The sequence below is a fragment of the Phyllobates terribilis genome, unplaced genomic scaffold (genome assembly GCF_046119375.1).
Source record: "Phyllobates terribilis strain yellow unplaced genomic scaffold, ASM4611937v1 Scaffold_4__5_contigs__length_816908805, whole genome shotgun sequence".
In the NCBI taxonomy this organism is placed as follows: domain Eukaryota; kingdom Metazoa; phylum Chordata; class Amphibia; order Anura; family Dendrobatidae; genus Phyllobates; species Phyllobates terribilis.
Window position 1 is genome coordinate 171,699,742 of NW_027362764.1, and position 20,795 is coordinate 171,720,536.

Consider the following 20,795-nt stretch of genomic DNA (forward strand, 5'->3'; position numbering starts at 1 on the left):
ACAGCCTTAGTCCTGAGATGTCTTTATCGTCCCAGGGAAGCAGTGCAAACTTTGACCAGTTTATGGTCAATCCAGAGAAGGCCCCAAATATCTCTGTAGTTCCAATTATAATTGGAAGTGAAATGTTTATATTCTTGACAAATAATAAAAGATCATCTGCATATAGAGCAATCTTTTCTTCCTGATTCCCATATTTAAAACCCTCTATCCCATTATGTTGTTTAATAATGCAAGCTAACGGCTCAATTGCTATAGTAAAAAGTAAGAGCGACAGTGGGTGGCCATGTCTCATTCCCCTGTGAAGCTTAAGGTTTCCAGAAACCTCTCCATTTGCTCTTATTTTAGCAGTTGGTGCTTTATACATCGGCATAACCCATTTTATAAAGTTATGACCAAACCCCATTTTGTTTAACACATCCCAAATATATTCGACACTATCAAATGCTTTAAGGGAATCTAAGGATAAGACGCCCTTCTGATTAGGATCCACCTGTGCCGCTTGCAAACTCAAAAAAAAGCCTACGTAGGTTTATGGTATAAAGCAGCCTGATCTGGATGAATTACTGATTCAATGATGAATTACTTAGTCGGGAGGCCAGAATTGTATCAATATCTTAACATACGTTGTCAGTAATGAGATAAGCCTGTAAGAGTCAGGTAGTTCTCTATCTTTTCCTTCGTTGGGCAGAACAATTTTATCAGAATTATAAATAATAATAATATTATTTTTATTATTTCTCCATTTATTCCATGGTGCTTTACATGTGAAAAGGGGTGTACAATAATCATGAAACAGTACAAGTGACCGACTGGTACAGGAGGCGAGAGGTCCCTGCCCACGAGGGCTCACAGTCTACAAATTACCACCTCTTATAACGATTTTGGTAACACCCCTGATAAAAATACATTATTAATCATTTCCAGGTAGTTCAGTAATATTTCTTCCTCAAAATGTTTATAGATTTCTGTCGGAAGGTCATCCAATCCAGGGGCCTTATCATTAGCCATTTTCCCCACAGCCTGTTGAACTTTTTCCAAGGAAATTGGCTGATCTAAAAAATCTCTATCTTTATCCTCCAGAAAAGGGAGAGTTATCCCTGAGAGGTACTCCGACAAATTGTCTTGTGAGTAATTGCCCTTAGGCAAATATAGATTACAATAGAAGCTATGTAAGACCTTTAGTATATCTGGGGTCATGACGGTCATATTGCCCTCTACATCCCTCATTTGATAATAGCAATAAGAAAAATAACATTGGTTAACATAATTTTGATCAAAAAAATGTAAAAGCCATCCCACCACGTCACGCTGACCCTATGCAGAACGGTCCTATCCTCTATTATTAAAACACTACCATATGTTTAATAACGTAAATGTGAGTAAGGGCTGAGAAGGACTTCTATGCACTATTGCTATTTATTTATTTATTTATTTATTGACTACAGGGTATTTGCTCGCTTTGTTTTTATCTTAGCTTTTGTCTGTTTAGTGGCCAGTGTGAACATGCACCTACACATTGCATGTATACCAATTTATATTCCAGTTCATTTCTTTCAGTTTTTGTTTCAGGTTTTTGTACTCTGTGCAAATAAGTGCGTGACCTCATTTCTCTGCCTTTATTCATATTTACATCATTAAACATATGTTAAGGTTTTAATACTAGAGGATAAGACCGTCCCGAATAGAGTCACCGTGACGTGGTAGGATGGTTTTTAAGTTTTTCTGATCGAAATTATGTTAACCAAGTAGCCTATATTATTTTCATGCACTATTGCTATTTATTTATTTGCTCATTTTGTTTCTATCTTGGGTTTTGTCTGCTTAATGCCCAGTGTGCACATTCGCCTACATGCTGCATACATACCAGCTTATACTCCAGTTCATTTCTTTTTTTCTTTTTTTTTATCCCTTAATTGCTATGTAAAAGCATTTTCTTTTTGGGCTTGAGCCATCTTTGCAAGTAACCAACCCGTGGTCTCTCCCTCCTCATAATAGAGATGCTGCTTTAAAACCATATATTTATCAGCCTGTTCTAGTTGGGATGCTCACAGCTGTTTTTGTGATTCCTTCCACTGTGATAGATATTCAGGGGTATTATTTTGAATAAACTGCAATTCAGTATCCCGAACTGTTTCCCAGGTCTCCCCCCCCCCCCCTATTTTGTGAGTTAGAGTTATCCTTAACAGAATTTATTTCTCAAGAAAGCCTTCATTGCATCCCATACCACGCTTATGTGTGCGGACCCCAAATTAGTGGAAAAAATTCCGATAGTTGCCCTTTGATATTGTTACAGTCAATCATTTTAACCCCTTCACGACCTTGCGATTTTCCATTTTTGCACTTTCTTTTTTATTGCTCCTCTTCTTCCTAGAATCATAACTTTTTTATTTTTCTGTTAATACAGCCGTATGAGGGCTTGTTTTCTGCAGGACGAGTTGTACTTTTGCATGACACCATTGATTTTGCCATATAGCCTACTGGAAAAGGGGAAAAAAATTCCAAGGGCGGTGAATTGCAAAATAGTGCAATTCTACAATTGTTTATTGGGGTTTTTATTTACAATGTTCACTAAATGCTAAAATTGACCTGGCAATATGATTCTCCAGTTCAGTACTAGTACACAGATACCAAACATGTATAGGTTCTTTTTTATTTAAGTAGTGAAAAATAAATCTGAAATTTGCCATTTTCCAATACCCATAGCGTCTCTATTTTTCGCGATCTGAGGCTTGGTGAGGGCTTATTTTTTTGTGCCCTGAGCTGACGTTTTTATTAATACCATTTTGGGCTAGATACAATGTTTTGATTGCCCGTTATTGCAATGTTACGGGGACAAAAAAACTTAATTCTGGCGTTTTGACTTTTTTTTTCCTCATTACTCAGTTTACAGATCTGATTAATTTACTTTATATTTTAATCGGACATTTCTGAATGCCGCGATACCATATGTGTATTTTTTTAATGGATTTATTTTCAATTGGGCAAAGGGGGGGTGATTTGAACTTTTTGTGTTTTTTTTTTTTTTTTTTTTTTTCATTTTTACTGGTTTCAATAGTCCTCTTAGACTTGAAGCAGTCATCATCCGATCACCTGTGCTACACATAGTAGTGCTTCAGAACTGCTATGTGTAGCAAAAATCACGTTCTCCTATGAATGGCAGCCACGAACCAGTGTTCTTAGGAGATTCACAATGACAGGCACGGGGGTCTTATGCAGATACCCATCGGCATCCCGCGATCACGTGACCGGAACGCCAATGGGCGGGACTTGTGACGCGCTTCCAGCCAGCGCATACTGAATGCCACTGTCAGTGATTATGTCACGCAAGGTGAGGGAAAGAATAAGTGCAACACGAAGGGAAGAGCGGAAGGAAGACCAAACACTAGGGAAAGGGGGAGTGGAGACCCCTAGGCAGATCTAATATCACCCTGCCTCCCCTACTGTCCCAATATAGGTTCCACACCTATCGCTGAGCAGGAACCTAAACCCTGAATGTCCCTAGAGCTTGGCCCTAGATAAGGAGGGGACAGGGTGAGTACTGGTCAGGTCCCACTACAAACTAAAGACAACAAGATAGACAAACAAAGGGGATACATTTAGCTTGAGCAGACACCAGAGAGATAACGCCAACTGTCCTCCAATGACACCAGAGAAAAAACTAGCCAACTGCTAGTGCTCCAAGCCAACACAGAGTTTCTCCAGAGGCGCCGGTGATAGTTCTATGTACCTGAGAGTTTTTAACTACCAAGCAAGGGTGTGTCAATCAGCTTCAGAAGGTGGAGGTAGCTGCTGGGTCCTAAAGGAAGAAGGATATAACAATACTAAGGAGATGAGAGGATCAAGAAGGCGTCTACAATGCCAAGCGCAGTGACCTTCTGCCGCTGGTTCCAGAGTGACTGTCTGTCACACCTGACACACCCGTGACAGATTGACAGCGGCATTTAACTGCTTAACTGCCACGGGTGGATCTCTGATTTTGGATCCACCCGCAGCTGTTAGAGGCACATGACAGCTAATCAGATCAGCTATCATGTGGGGGGGGGAATGTGGGCTCCGCGTCGGAGCCCACATCAAAGACAGGGACACAACGTTTGACGTACCTATACGTCAAAGGTCGTGAAAGGGTTAAGCCAAAATGGATTAAGACTCCACCCCTGAGAGGACCTAAACCTCATCGGATTCACCTGTAGCTGAAACCGTAGGATAGAGTGATCTGATAATGACCTAGGAGAATATTGTATATTAATGAACCCTGAGATCATAGAAAGATTACATAGTACGAAATCAATTCTTGAAAGGGATTGATATGTCAATGAGGAACAAGAGTAGTCTCTTGAGTTAGGAAACCTCTCTCTCCAGATATCAACCAGGCCCACCTCCTTAGTAAGGCGGCCAGAGGGGGACAGAGAATTCTCTGCTGCAGGAAATTTGTCTCTAAATTAATTACATAGCTTGTTAAAGTCTCCATAATTATTAAATGGATATCTGGCCAGTCTGCCATTTTCAGCAGGATTTTTTTGAGCATAATGTTAGAGTAAAGAGGGGGGAACATACACTAAAAAAAATGGCACACAAAATGAGAGATTAAGCAGCGAACACCTACAAACCTCCCTTCATCATCTTTGAAGGTGTTTATGCATTTAAAGGGAACACTTCTATACATTATAACAATGACCTACCTAGAGTAGTTGGAATAGAAAGAGTGCATCACTTATCTCCTACATAGAGCCCGCCGCACTAAAGATAAACCATATAACTTGCATATATGCGTAATCAGGCTTGGACTGAACAACAGGAGAATCCATCGGTGGGCCCTATGCAGGAGTGGGCCACCACCCTCTGATATGAGCAGCACTTGGCACTATACAGTGGGTACGGAAAGTATTCAGACCACTTTAAATTTTTCACTCTTTGTTTCATTGTGGCCATTTGGTAAATTCTAAAAAGTTCACTTTTTTTCTCATTAAAGTACACTCTGCACCCCATCTTGACTGAAAAAAAAAACAAATGCAGAATTTTTTGCAAATTTATTAAAAAAGAAAAACTGAAATATCACATGGTCATAAGTATTCAGACCCTTTGCTCGGTATTGAGTAGAAGCACCCTTTTGAACTAGTACAGCCATGAGTCTTCTTGGGAATGATGCAACACGTTTTTCACACCTGGTTTTGGGGATCTTCTGCCATTCTTCCTTGCAGATCCTCTCCAGTTCCGTCAGGTTGGATGGTGAACGTTGGTAGACAGCCATTTTCTGGTCTCTCCAGAGATTCTCAATTGTGCATTGGTCAGGGGTCTGGCTGGGCCAGTCAAGAATGGTCAGAGTTGTTTTGAAGCCACTCCTTTGTTATTTTAGCTGTGTGCTTAGGGTCATTGTCTTGTTGGAAGGTGAACATTTGGCCAAGTCTGAGGTCCAGAGCACTCTGGAAGAGGTTTTCATCCAGGATATCTCTGTACTTGGCCGCATTCATGTTTCCTTCAATTGCAACCCCCATAGCATGATGCTGCCACCACCATGTTTTACTGTTGGGATTGTATTGGGCAGGTGATGAGCAGTGCCTGGTTTTCTCCACACATACCGCTTAGAATTATCACCAAAAAGTTTGATCTTCATCTCATCAGACCAGAGAATCTTATTTCTCATAGTCTGGGAGTCCTTCATGTGTTTTTGAGCAAACTCTATGCGGGCTTTCATATGTCTTGCACTGAGGAGAGGCTTCCGTCGGGCCACTCTGCCATAAAGGCCCGACTGGTGGAGGGCTGCAGTGATAGTTGACTTTGTGGAACTTTCTCCCATCTCACTACTGCATCTCTGAAGCTCAGCCACAGTGATCTTGCGTTTCTTCTTTACCTCACTCACCAAGGCTCTTCTCCCACGATTGCTCAGTTTGGCTGGACGGCCAGGTCTAGGAAGACTTCTGGTGGTCCCAAACTTCTTCCATTTAAGTATTATGGAGGCCACTGTGTTCTTAGGAACCTTGAGTACTGCAGAAATTCTTTTGTAACCTTGGCCAGATCTGTGCCTTGCCATAATTCTGTCTCTGAGCTCCTTGGGCAGTTCCTTTTGAGCTCATGACTCTCATTTGGTCTGACATGCACTGTGAGCTGTGAGGTCTTGTATAGACAGGTGTGTGCCTTTCCAAATCAAGTCCTATCAGTTTAATTAAACACAGCTGTACTCCAATGAAGGAGTAGAACCATTTCAAGGAGGATACCAAGGAAAAGGACAGCATGTGACTTAAATATGAGTGTCTGAGCAAAGGGTCTGAATACTTATAACCATGTGATATTTTAGTTTTTCTTTTTTAATAAATTTGCAAAAATTTCTATGACGCGCCCCTGGGCCTGTGTCGCGCTGCGTTGCGCACGCGGGAGCTTACCCGGAGCCGGATCTCTTGAGGGTTGTAGTCTCGTGGCGGCGACCCGGTCCGTGCCCAGGGAGTCAAACTGAGCGGCGATGTTTTAGCAGTAGATGTAGGACGACTACGCCACCCGTTGAATGCAGCTATGGAGCTGCCGCTGCAGGGCAGACCGCTGAGGCCGGTGGTAGGATAGTGCAGCGTAGATGGTATAACCCCCAACGGGAGGGGTATGGCCTCAGGGCAGCCGACGTGGATGATGGGGGTAGCAGGAACCACTCAGAGACGATGCGGTGTAGTTCAGGGTCTTTACTGGTGACAAAGATAGACCCTCCCGGAGTACTGGCTAGCGATTGGGGCCTGGTCAGTCCTTGAGCAGATGGGATCTCCCCTGGCCAGGCGGAGTTGTAGGCCTCCCTAAACTGACTGTACTCTTCTGGCTACCTTGCTAGAGGCGGGTATAAGTAGCCCACGTCCCTGAGTGTACCGTGTGGTGCTCACCCGTATGGCCGGTGACTCGGGGCCTTCTAGTAGCTTCCGCTCCACGACGGCGGTGCTGGTCCCATGCGTGTGACCGTGCCTTTGGGTTTCTTGGCCAGAGGACCTGAAATCCCCTGCCTGACGGATTCTGCTGCTGGGTAAGGATTAGTCCCCACAGCCTCGGACTCCGGGTCCGGTAAGAAATCTTCTCAGTCAGGGCGAGCTCTGCAGCTGCCAGCCCCTGACTCCTTGTAACACTGCTCCCACAGAGCTCCTGTTGTTTCTTCCCATGCTGCTTCTCCTCTCTGTCTCTACTTCTGGCATGGCCCAGGAGCTGGGCCCAGCCGGAGCCACAGCTCCCTGTCAGCCCTCCTGGCTGCACTCTCCCTCTGAACTCTCTAACCCTGCCTCAGCCCCAGGTTTATATAGGGGAAGTTCTTCCCCTCCCAGGACTGGGCAGGAGGTGTGGCATGCATAGGATCCCTGACCAAGAGACCTCCCACCTGCTCTCAGACATAACATTGCTGTTACTGTGGAAACCAGACCCCTGGGGTGCCACATCTACATTGCTGTTTTTTTTCAGTCAAGATGGGGTGCAGAGTGTACATTAATGTGAAAAAAAAATGAACTTTTTAGAATTTACCAAATGGCTGCAATGAAACAAAGAGTGAAAAATTTAAAGAGGTCTGAATACTTTCTGTACCCACTGTATACTTAAATTACTATGTACAGACAAAGGAACATCTTATTCATTTAACAATCTACCCAGATCATTGTTATATAAATTTGTGATTGAGGATAATGTCACATTTGCATGTAGCTGAGCTGAAAAGAGGGGCACTGGAGTTGGGTTACTGGTGGACCCTTGGCACCTCAGTCCGACACTGTGCATAACACACTATTACTAGCAACTTCCAACTTGAACCTGTCAGGGAAAAAGCCTATGTGGCATAGACTTTAATAACCCCAAACCACAAGTGTTCTCAAGAATTTGAATAATTTCAGCCCCTTTTAGTTTGCAGAGCCTCCTGTTGGATCTGCAGTTTGTGAGAGTCCAGCCATCTCAGGGGATTCAAAGAAAAAGGTGCAACCCAGCGCAATCACTCTCAGGTTCGCTGGGTAAATCATGGAATATTGCAACCTAAGTGACCTTATTCTTCTATTAATGTCTATGTACAGGGATCTTGTATTCTGGACCTCCACAGAAAAGTCTGGAAAACAGGATACTCTCTGCCCTCCTAGTGATATGCCCTGTTTCTCCCGTGCCTTTCTTAGTATGATATCCCAGTCTTTATAATGTAATATTTTAATCAGGATAGGCCCACTGGGCCGGGTCTTGTGGGTACCCTGTGGGCCCTCTCCACTACAGAGGAGTGAGGACTTCTTTGCTGAAGGTATCTAGCACCCACTTCTCAAAAAAGCCATCCAGGTCTCTCCCTTCCACTGTTAGTGTGGCCAGTGTGGAACTACATTTGTTAACAGCGTTCAAGACATCCATTAAAGATGGGGATTCCCCTAAGGATTTTACACCAAGAGTGTTCTCTGCATGCTTGGAAATTAGCTTCACATTATTGTACACCTGGGAGTTTGATGCTGTGTCATGGGGGACATCCTCCCCCTCCTCCTCATGAACTAATGCTGCATATCTAGATCCTTTTGGGGACATTGTTTCTTCCCTGTGTGCCAGTCACTGATGTCCTTTGCTGTGGGTAAATGAGCATAATGCTCCAGTCTGGCCAATGCCTCTCCTCTTACATCTTTCTGCCTCCGGCCACAGGACGAGCACGTGCCATGTTAGATGTCTGATAGCACCGCTCCGTCTTCCCTGCTGATCTTTCTGCTTCAAAAAGCACCTCCAGCCTCCAGGAACCATCAGCCATCGAGTAGGAGTCTTTTCTCCCCAAAATTGAGCCTCAGCATGTGTCGTACAGGATGAGGGCAGCGTGAGCTCTCCAGAGACACGTCCTCACCGCATGCTTGCTAGGCCGCACCCCTGCTCCTACATTTGTAGTTAAAGGCCCCGTCACACTAAGCGATATCGCTAGCGAGATCGCTGCTGTGTCACGGTTTTGGTGACTCACCAGCGACCTCACCAGCGATGTCGCTGTGTGTGACACTTTGCAACGATCAGGCCCCTGCTGTGAGGTCGCTGATCGTTGCAAAGTGTCCTGGACCATTTTTTGGTCGTTGGCCTCCCGCTGGCCAGCACACATCGCTGTGTGTGACCAGCGGGACCAACGATCTGGCTGGTAACCATGGTAAATATCGGGTTACTAGGGGCACCCGATTCTTTCCACGATATCGCTGCTCCCCTCATCGCTGGTGAGCCTGCCTGTTTGACAGCTCACCAGCGATGTATTAGCGATGCAGCAACGATCCCTGACAGGTCATATCGTTGTCGGGATCGCTGCTGCATCGCTTAGTGTGACGGGGCCTTAACAGTGTTGAATGGAATGCATTTCATGACCGTTTTTTTTTCCATACCAGGGTGTTGAAATTATTGTCTTCCCTGAAGATGGAATCCATGGCTTTAACTACAGCAGATTATCCATCTATGCGTTCTTGGATTATCTTCCTCCTCCAAACTTGCGACCATGGAACCCATGTCTTGAGCCGGACAGGTTTCGGGATACTGAGGTTAGAGCCTATTAGTAGCTTATATGGTTAATTACGATATTACTGTCAAGCTTTGCACAATAGCTCTATAGTGATCGTCTCATTTTCTTTGTTACCTGTCAAATGTACCATACATGAGAGTTGTTCTTGATATTTTCTTGTATTCAGTTAATGCAGAAGTATTCCTAAAGTGGTCTGAGCCTGCAGCTCTAAACTTTTTCCCAGTAAACTTAGTCCTTTAATCCTAGTAAATTGCTAGTTGTGCCTGTACACATTAGGTGAACTATCTAGTGTGTGTGTGGAGTCCTGGGAAAGAAGTATTGGGCATGCTGGCTGGACTGTAAAATATAGAATAAATAAAAAAAATCATCCAGAGAAGAAGAATTTCAGAACTTTTTCCACGTTTTAATATCACCAATAATCTATACAAATTCATTGAAAAAAAAATAAAAAAACTTAAATCATTTTGAGGTAGGGAAATAAAAATAACAAAAATATAAAATAATATGGACAACCTGTTATAATGGAGGATGTGGTTGTATTAAGAATTAGAAAATCACATGTCATCATTAGCTGTCATCATTTGCAGTGATTTTGATTAGCTCAGTATAAAAGCTTAGCTATTCTAGTAGGATTTTGCTGACAATATCTTAGTTGCATTTTACAACAAAAGCCACGGTCCTTAAACAGTTTACAACACAGCAAAAGAATCTCATTTTTGAAAGTTATAAGGAGAAGTGTACAAAGAAACTTCCAAGGCGTTAGATATACCATGGAATACTGTGAAGACGGTCATCAAGAAGTGGCTTAAATTTGGCACAACAGTGACATTAACTAGAACTTTACGTCCCTGAAAACTTGATGAAAGACAAGAAGAAAATTGGTACAGAAAGCTGCCAAGAGGCCTCAAGCAATGTTAAAGGAGCTGCAGGAATTTCTGGCAAGTACTTGTTCTGTATTGCATGGGTCCACAATCGCCCTTATTCTTCATATGTCTGGCCTATGAGGTAGGATGGTAAAGCAGAAGAGGTTTTTTTGCAAAGAAAAACATCCGATCCTAGCTTTGCCAAAACGTCCATTCATTTAGCATATGGTAAAACATGTTAAGGTCCGAAGAAACCAAATTTTAACTTTTGTCCATAATTTCAAAAGGTATGTTTGATGCAAAAACACAGCACCAAAAACATCATACCCACAGTGAAGCATGGTGGCAGCACCATTATGCTTTGGGCTTTGGGGCTGTTTTTTTGTAGCTGGAACTGGGGCTTTAGTCAAAATGAAGTGAATTCTGAATAGTTCAAAATATAAATTTTTCTACAAAACCTTCAGGACTCTGCTAAAAAATTGAAGATGAATTTCACCTTTCAGCACAGCAACGACACTAAGAAAACCTCCAATTCAACAAAAAAATGGCTTCATTAGAAGGAGATCAAAGTTTTGGAATCAGTGGAAAAGAGGAGGGTATGAGGGTAAATGGAAAGTCAGCTCACCATTCAGTTGTCGGAACAGGTGTCCAGGAAATCCTCAGTAACCTTCGCCTGGAGGCGCTCTCGTCAGGAGCATGAAGACAAAAATGGGAAAAAAAAAAGGAAAAATCCTCCAGCGAAAACAATAAATAAATAAAAATCTTATTTTTAAAGAATACGTCTTTGGATGTCCTGTTCTGTTCTGTTCCTTGGATGTCCTAAAGTTATTTGCATGTTTTTATCTTCCTAGGATGGATTCATAAATCTTATTTTAAAAAAAACACCTTTTTTTTTTGTGCTGGAGGATTTTTTTCTTTTTTTTTTTTTCTTCACAAAGTTTTGGAATAACCCAGGCAGAGCCCAGACCTGAATCCAATTGGAAATGTGTGAGTTTACCTGAAGAAGTCACTGTACACAAGAGATGCACTCGCAATTTCACACATTTGGAACACTTCTGTAAGGAAGAGAGGGCAAAGCTTGCTAATTCTATATGTGCATTCTGATAGATTTCTACCCAAAAAGATTCAATGCTGTTATGAATTCAAAGGGTACTTAAAAAAAAAAGTATTAGTTTAAGGGTGTGCATATTTATACAGTCACATTATTTTAGTTCTTTATTTTTCTTTTTCCACCTAACAAGATTTCAGTCTAGTTTGCAATTGAATTGTACGGATTATGGGTGGCATTAAAGTGTAAAAAGTGTCTGAAATTATTCTTCCTGGTTTGATTTTTTTCATGTGAGAAAAAGACTAGTATTTTAACAGAGGTGTGTAGAGTTATTCTATCCCCTCAAATAAAAATGGTGTTCGGCACTACTGTGTAATAAATAAATAATTCACCCTGCTGTGAACATTTACAATCTATTCACTGGGAATACGGTGGTGCTTAGAAAAAAAAGGTGATATGCAAAACATGTCAGAGAAAAAAAAAAGTGGCACTCACCGTTTCCTTTTAAAAACAGTTGTCCTTTACTGGACATGTTCTGGACGTTAAGGCGGTGTGTGGGGAAAAATGGACGACGGCCGTCCATTGATCTTCCCATTGATTGTGTATCCAGGAGTAGGATAAGTCCAGAAGCCACTCATTGGCCTGTTTCAAGCCTTATTCTATAAAGGTAGATTTTGGTAGCACTACTTTAAATACAGCTCATTTAATATCCGCATTACATTAAATAAACTTGACCAACGTTCTCAGATCTACCAGGTGTCATTCATTGAGCGGGCTAGATATTGTTCACATAACGGAGGGAGAGTTGTCTCCGATACCCTCCATATTTTCTGGTACAGTTGAAACCAGAAGTTTACATACACTATATAAAAAGACACATATGCATGTTTTTCTCAATATCTGACATGAAATCAGAATAAACCTTTCCAGTTTTAGGATAATTAGAATTACCATAATTTTTAATATTTGCCAAATGTCAGAATAATGAGAGAGAATATTTTAAGGCATTTTTATTACTTACTGCAAAGTCAAAAGTTTACATACATTTCATTAGTATTTGGTACCATTGCCCTTAAAATGAATGATTTGGTTCAAATGTTTGGGATATCCTTCCACAAGCTTCTCACAATACTTGGTCGGAATTTGGGCCCATTCCTCCTGACAAAATTGGTGTAACTGATCCAGGTTTGTAGGTCGCCTTGCTCGCACCTGTCTTTTCTGCTTGGCCCATAAATTTTCAATAGGATTGACATCAGCTTTTTGTGATGGCCACTCCGAAACATTGACTTTGTTATCCTTAAGCCACTTTGTTACCATTTTGGCAGTATGCTTTGGGTCATTGTCTATTTGGAAGACCCATTTCTGCCCAAGCTTTAACTTCCTGGCCGATGTCTTGAGATGTTGCTTCAGTATTGCCACATAATCTTCTTTTCTCATGATGCCATCTATTTTGTGAAGTGCACCAGTCCTTCCTGCAGCAAACCAACATGACAACATGATACTGCCACCCCGTGTTCCATAGTTGGGATGGTGTTTTTAGGCTCCCAAGCTTCTCCCTTTTTCCTCCAAACGTAACGATGGTCATTATGACCAAAAAGTTAAATTTTAGTTTCATCAGACCACAGGACATGTCTCCAAAAATTAAGGTCTTTGTTCCTGTGTGCATTTTCTTTTGGAGTAATGGCTTCTTCCTGGCAGAGTGGCCTTTCAGCTCATGTTGATACAGTACTCATTTCACTGTGAATATTGACACAATCTTACCAGCTTCCGCCATCATCTTCACAAGGACTTGTCCTTGGGTTGATATGCACATGTTGGATCAAAGCACGTTCATCTCTGGGACACAGAACTCGTCTCCTTCCTGAGCAGTATGATGGCTGAAAAGTCCTATCTTATTTGTAGTTGCGTATAATTGTTTGTACAGATGAATGAGGCACCTTCAGTATCTTGAAATTGTACCCAAGGATGACCAGACTTGTTCAAGTCCACAATTCTCTTCCTGATATCTTAGCTGATTTCTTTAGACTTTCCCATGATGCTACACAAAAAAGCAATGTGTTTCAGATGTGCATTACAATACATCCACAGGTCTGTCTCAGACGCTTCCAAGCACATGACATCTGTAACGGGTCCGGGAGGCGGAACCTCTGAGCTACTATACAAGGGGGCAGCCCTTGTAAGGGAGCGGGTGGCAGTCTCTGGGTGAACGGACAGGGAGTTACGGCAAGTGATCAGGGCAGTCTCTGGGTAAGAGGTAGGTACGACCTGTGATGGCGGAGCCTCCGGGCTGGCAGGCAGGTAACGGAGATGCGCTCCCAGGTGAGCGGGCAAGAGTCTCTGAGATGGCTGGTGGTCACAGCACGTGACAACGGAGCCTCCGGGCTGGCAAGCAGGCAGGTAACGGAGATGCGCTCCCAGGTGAGCGGGCAAGAGTCTCTGGAATAGCTGGTGGTCACAGCACGTGACAGCGGAGCCTCCGGGCTGGCGAGCAGGCAGGTAACGGAGATGCGCTCCCAGGTGAGCGGGCAAGAGTCTCTGGAATAGCTGGTGGTCACAGCACGTGACAGCGGAGCCTCCGGGCTGGCGAGCAGGCAGGTAACGGAGATGCGCTCCCAGGTGAGCGGGCAAGAGTCTCTGGATTAGCTGGTGGTCACAGCACGTGACAACGGAGCCTCCGGGCTGGCAAGCAGGCAGGTAACGGAGAAGCGCTCCCAGGTGAGCGGGCAGGCTGGTCCTTAGACAGACTGACAGGAGTAGTAAGGCAGACCGTCGGACCTCAGACTGGCAGGCTGGTAACAGGTATTCAAGCAGGAATCAGGCAGGTAACTGGCAGGTAACTGGCAGGTAACTAGCAGGTAACTAGCAGGTAACTAGCAACGGGACCTGAGGGCTGAAGCACAGGTGAGACACAGGTGCAAACAACATTGCTCGGGCACCTCCATTTTGGAGGAGGTGCCTTATATATGATGAGGTCCTCCGGCCATTGGCCGGGGACTCTTTAGGGCGGCGCGCGCGGCCCCTTTAAGAGGAGGGGAGCGCGCGCGCGCGCGCCCTAAGCACAGGGGCCGGGAAGGAGCGCGCGCTGAGAGCAGAGCTTGAGGAGGACGCCGGGACGGAGCGCGCGCTGACAGCAGAGCGGGGAGAGGACGCCGGGCACGGAGCAGAGCGGTGAGGGGAGCAGCGTCCCTGCCTAGCAGAGGGCAGGGACGCCAGCGCTACAGTACCCCCCCCTTTAGGCCCCCCCTTTTTTAGGCCAGACAGAAATTTAGCTAGGATGAGAGGGGCATGGATGTTCTCCCGGGGCTCCCACGTTCTCTCCTCAGGACCAAACCCCTTCCAATCTACCAAGAAAAAGGTCTTTCCCCTTACCCTTTTGGTGGCAAGAATGTTCTCTACCTCAAACTCGTCCTCAGCAGAAACCGGAGCAGGAGGCGTACCTGTAGACTTAGAAAAAGAGTTAAGCACCACAGGTTTGAGGAGAGATACATGGAAGGAGTTAGGGATCCGTAAGTTGGCCGGGAGTTTCAATTTATAGGCCACCGGGTTGATCTGACTGATGACCTCCAGTGGGCCGATGAACCGAGGCCCTAACTTATAGGAAGGGATCTTGAGCCGGACATATTTGGACGAGAGCCAGACTTTATCCCCAGGACGGAATTGAGGAGGGTCCAGACGTTTTTTGTCAGCGTGTCTTTTCATACGCTCGGATGACAGAAGGAGTGCGGACCGGGTACTCTCCCATATGGAGGAAAATTTGTTAACAAGAGACTCCGCAGCCGGATTGTCCACCGAGGTGGAGACGGGAAACGGGATCCGAGGATGCTGACCGAAGACTACAAAAAACGGGGATTTGGAGGAAGACTCGCTCTCGTGATTGTTGTACGAGAATTCGGCCCAAGGCAGGAGGTCCACCCAGTCAGAATGGTGGGCATTAACGAAGTGCCGGAGGTAACTGGTCAGGTTCTGATTGATCCGCTCCACTTGACCATTAGACTGCGGGTGGTAAGCGGAGGAGAAGTCCAGGGTGACGTCCAGCAATTTACAAGTGGCTCTCCAGAAACGGGAAGTGAACTGTACTCCTCGATCAGACACGATGTGACGGGGCAGGCCATGAAGACGGAAGATGTGGCGGATAAAGTCTTTAGCCAGCTCGGGTGCAGACGGGAGACCTGGCAGTGGAATGAAGTGAGCCATCTTGGAAAAGCGGTCAGCGACCACCCAAATGACCGTACAACCGGCAGAGACGGGCAGATCAGTAATGAAGTCCATCGCTATATGCTGCCAGGGGGCAGCAGGTACTGGCAGAGGAAGGAGGCGGCCGGCCGGCAGGTGTCTCGGAACTTTGTTGCGGGCGCAGGACACACAGGCAGAAACAAAGTCTATTACATCCTTGTGCAGGTTAGGCCACCAGTAGTGCCGGGAAATAAGCTGGAGGGTCTTTTTCTGACCGGCGTGGCCAGCTAGTTTAGACGAATGGCCCCAGTGTAGGATCTTCTCCCGATCAGGTACTGGTACGAACGTCTTACCGGGAGGGAGACGATTTAGACTCACGGGAGCCACCTGCATCACTCTGGCGGGATCGATGATGTGTTTCGGATCCTCCTCGAGATCAGACACCAGAAAGGATCGAGACAAGGCGTCCGCCTTGACGTTTTTGTCAGCCGGGCGAAAATGAAGGACAAAATCAAAACGAGCAAAAAACAAGGACCACCGGGCTTGGCGCGGGTTAAGTCTCTGGGCATGCTGTAGGTAAGCCAAGTTCTTGTGGTCAGTGTAAATTATTACCGGGTGAAGAGCCCCCTCGAGCAGGTAACGCCACTCCTCCAATGCCAGTTTGATGGCCAATAACTCTCGGTCTCCTATGGAATAGTTGCGCTCAGAGGAGGAGAAGAGTTTTGAGAAGAAGCCACAAGTTACCATCCTCCCGGAAGATGATTTTTGAGTAAGTACCGCTCCGGCTCCAGAGGAGGAGGCGTCAACTTCCAGGAAGAACTGCTTGTTGCCATCAGGGCGATGCAGCACCGGGGCGGAAGAGAAGGCCTGTTTAAGGGAAAGAAAGGCCTCCTCTGCTTCGGGTGGCCACTCTTTGGGATTAGTACCTTTACGGGTGAGCGCAGAAATTGGGGCCGTCCGGGAAGAGAAGTGTGGTATGAAGAGGCGATAGTAGTTGGCGAAGCCCAGGAATCGCTGAATGGCCTTCAACCCCTCCGGTCGGGGCCATTTCTCGATGGCAGACAGTTTCTCAGGATCCATTTGTAGGCCGGTCTGAGAGATAATGTAGCCCAGAAACGGAAGCGAGGTCTGCTCAAAGAGGCACTTCTCAAATTTAGCGTAGAGATGGTTTTGCCTGAGCCTGAGCAGGACCTGACGAACGTCCCTCCGGTGAGTCTGGAGATCCGGAGAGAAGACCAAGATGTCGTCCAGGTACACCACTACGCAGGAGTAGAGAAGGTCCCGGAAGATGTCATTGACCAACTCTTGAAAGACGGCAGGAGCGTTACAGAGACCAAAGGGCATTACCAGGTATTCATAGTGGCCGTCCCGGGTGTTGAATGCCGTCTTCCATTCATCCCCCTGACGAATACGAACCAGGTTGTACGCCCCACGAAGGTCCAGTTTGGTGAAGATCCTAGCCCCCCTCAGACGATCAAATAATTCTGGAATGAGCGGAAGGGGGTACTTATTCTTCACCGTGATCAGGTTTAGGCCTCTATAGTCTATACAGGGACGGAGAGAGCCGTCCTTCTTTTTGACGAAAAAGAAGCCTGCTCCCGCCGGGGAGGTAGATTTCCGGATGAATCCTCTGGCCAGATTCTCCTCAATATATTCGGACATAGACCGGGTCTCAGCAGCGGATAAAGGATAGATACGCCCACGGGGAGGAGTAGTACCGGGTAGCAGATCGATGGGACAGTCATATGGTCTATGTGGTGGTAATGTCTCTGCCTCCTTTTTATTAAAAACATCTGCATAAGACCAATAAGGAATCGGAAGTCCAGGTAGATTAGCTGGGGTAGGAGAGGGACGGACGGGATGGACGGGAACCAGGCAGGTTTTATGACAGTCTTGTCCCCAGCGAAGGACCTCTCCGGTTTGCCAGTCTAGCACGGGTGCATGTCTCTGGAGCCAGGGCAGACCTAGCAAGAGGGCGTGAGAGAGTCCAGGCAGAACATGAAAGGAGATACTTTCAGAATGCAGCATTCCCACCTGCAGGGTAATGGATTCGGTGATGAGTTGAATGGGGCGAGGTAAGAGGCCCCCATCCACGGCAGCGACAGACAAGGGTACAGCCAGAGGTTTGGTGGGGATGCGGTATTTCTCAACCAAGGACTGTGAAATAAGGTTCCCGGCTGCTCCAGAGTCAAGTTGGGCTAGTTCGAAAAAACGGTTCTCCCCGTGGATGATCGAAACAGACAACAGTAGGGATGGAGAGGATTTATTCTTGTCTAGGTGGACCTCTCTGAGCGAACCTAGACACAGGCGTTTCCCGACCTCTCCGGGCAGACACGGATCCGGTGCTCCTTACTGCCACAGTAGAAGCAGCTCCCCTCGGCACGGCGTGAGTCCTGACGGGTTTTGACCATCTTGGTCTGGTCGACCTGCATAGGCTCAGGAGAGTGTACCTGGGGAGGGACGGAGGGAATAACGGGTTTCTGGAAAGTAGGAGCTAAACGTGGAATCCTCCTCTCACGGGTGACCTCTTTGGCACGCTCCTGGAACCGTAGATCAATCCGGGTGGCAAGGGTTATCAGATCATCGAGAGAGGTAGGAATGTCCCGACCGGCAAGTTCATCTTTAATACGACCGGACAGACCCTCCCAGAAGACGGATACCAAAGCGTCGTTATCCCAGGCCAGCTCCGAGGCAAGGGTGCGGAACCGTATGGCATATTGGCCCACGGTGAGACCTTCCTGACGGAGGCGTAGCAGAGAGGATGCGGATGAGGTCTTCCGTCCAGGTTCGTCGAAGACTTTCCGGAAAGCCGAGAGAAAAGCAGGCAAGCTGGACACCAGGGGGTCTCCTCTCTCCCATAGAGGATTTAGCCAGGCCAGGGCCTCCCCGGTGAGATGGGACATGATAAAGGCAATTTTGGCCCGGTCGGAATTAAACTGATGGGACAAAAGTTCAAAGTGCAGGGTGCACTGATTAATGAAGCCCCGAGCCTGAGCGGAGTCGCCTCCGAAGCGAGGAGGTGCAGACAGCCGGGGGCCGGGATAGGTTACCACGGTATTAGTGGGTAGCGGAGCTGCCGGGTTGCGAGTCATGGTACTGGCGGTGGTTGCAGGTGGTGCAGTCAGGGTGTCCAGGCGGGTATTGACATTCCGCAGGTGACCCAGGATGGACTCCTGTTGGGACCTTTGACGGGACAGTTCATGACACAGGTCCGTGAGCGAGGGAGCTTGGGTGCCACCGGGTTCCATGGCCCGAGCAAACTGTAACGGGTCCGGGAGGCGGAACCTCTGAGCTACTATACAAGGGGGCAGCCCTTGTAAGGGAGCGGGTGGCAGTCTCTGGGTGAACGGACAGGGAGTTACGGCAAGTGATCAGGGCAGTCTCTGGGTAAGAGGTAGGTACGACCTGTGATGGCGGAGCCTCCGGGCTGGCAGGCAGGTAACGGAGATGCGCTCCCAGGTGAGCGGGCAAGAGTCTCTGAGATGGCTGGTGGTCACAGCACGTGACAACGGAGCCTCCGGGCTGGCAAGCAGGCAGGTAACGGAGATGCGCTCCCAGGTGAGCGGGCAAGAGTCTCTGGAATAGCTGGTGGTCACAGCACGTGACAGCGGAGCCTCCGGGCTGGCGAGCAGGCAGGTAACGGAGATGCGCTCCCAGGTGAGCGGGCAAGAGTCTCTGGAATAGCTGGTGGTCACAGCACGTGACAGCGGAGCCTCCGGGCTGGCGAGCAGGCAGGTAACGGAGATGCGCTCCCAGGTGAGCGGGCAAGAGTCTCTGGATTAGCTGGTGGTCACAGCACGTGACAACGGAGCCTCCGGGCTGGCAAGCAGGCAGGTAACGGAGAAGCGCTCCCAGGTGAGCGGGCAGGCTGGTCCTTAGACAGACTGACAGGAGTAGTAAGGCAGACCGTCGGACCTCAGACTGGCAGGCTGGTAACAGGTATTCAAGCAGGAATCAGGCAGGTAACTGGCAGGTAACTGGCAGGTAACTAGCAGGTAACTAGCAGGTAACTAGCAACGGGACCTGAGGGCTGAAGCACAGGTGAGACACAGGTGCAAACAACATTGCTCGGGCACCTCCATTTTGGAGGAGGTGCCTTATATATGATGAGGTCCTCCGGCCATTGGCCGGGGACTCTTTAGGGCGGCGCGCGCGGCCCCTTTAAGAGGAGGGGAGCGCGCGCGCGCGCGCCCTAAGCACAGGGGCCGGGAAGGAGCGCGCGCTGAGAGCAGAGCTTGAGGAGGACGCCGGGACGGAGCGCGCGCTGACAGCAGAGCGGGGAGAGGACGCCGGGCACGGAGCAGAGCGGTGAGGGGAGCAGCGTCCCTGCCTAGCAGAGGGCAGGGACGCCAGCGCTACAACATCATCATATGGACAGTCCAGAATTGTTTACAGGCATAGTAGTCTTAGTGTATGTAAACTTTTGACTTTGCAGTAAGTAATAAAAATGCCTTCAAACCTTCTCTATCTCATCATTCTGGCATTTGGCAAATATTAAAAATCATGGCAATCTTAATTGACCTAAAACGGGAAAGGTTTATTCTGATTTCATGTCAGATATTGAGAAAAACATGCATATGTGTCTTTTTATATAGTGTATGTAAACTTCTGGTTTCAACTGTATATAACATTGAAGATAAAAGGCTGAAATTGTACAGTCTATAAACACAATCCTGAAGCTTTGATTCAGCAAGAACATGGCTTGTCTAATATCATTACTAACATCAAAGAGAAAGAACACTTTAGAGGCACAGTATGTTAAATTGGATGCTGCGCTTGTGTTCTTGGTTTTGTTTGTCTAAGTGCAGATAAAAGAAAGTAACATGTCAACGACAAACTGTTACATCCATCAAGAGGTTCTTCCCTGCTTACTCTAAGTATCAAAATGATCTGTTACTTTATTCCTATAGCGTTACATGATCACTAAGAGTAATTTTAAAACTGTATAATGTTTTATATATTACATTACATCATTGTAATAATTAGAATAGAATTTCAGACTTTTTTATTCTATATTTACCTAAAAATACCATAATAACATTTTAATAAACCACACAAAAAGAAAAACGGGCACTGCTATTCCACAATTCCAGAATGGCATATCATAGTGTGATATGGTGTATTCAAACCTAATCTGCCCACATTTTTTTTTCTCTTTTTATTTTTTGACTGATATCTTCAAAAAGTTTTGCTATTCCTTTTGAAGCATGTCCTTTCTAACCTTTTTGTGGTTAAATAATGAAATATAAAATGAGTA

The 20,795-nt window shown here is 46.3% G+C and overlaps 1 protein-coding gene across 4 annotated transcripts in view; it reads left to right on the forward strand.

The window, feature by feature from the left end:
- Positions 1 to 20,795, forward strand: part of BTD (biotinidase) — an 81,255-nt gene that overhangs the window by 45,933 nt on the left and 14,527 nt on the right. For all 4 annotated transcript variants that reach the window (XM_073677931.1, XM_073677932.1, XM_073677933.1 and 1 more), the window contains one exon: positions 9,324 to 9,473. In XM_073677931.1, the coding sequence (XP_073534032.1) occupies positions 9,324 to 9,473 (150 nt within the window). The remainder of the gene's footprint in view (positions 1 to 9,323; positions 9,474 to 20,795) is intronic.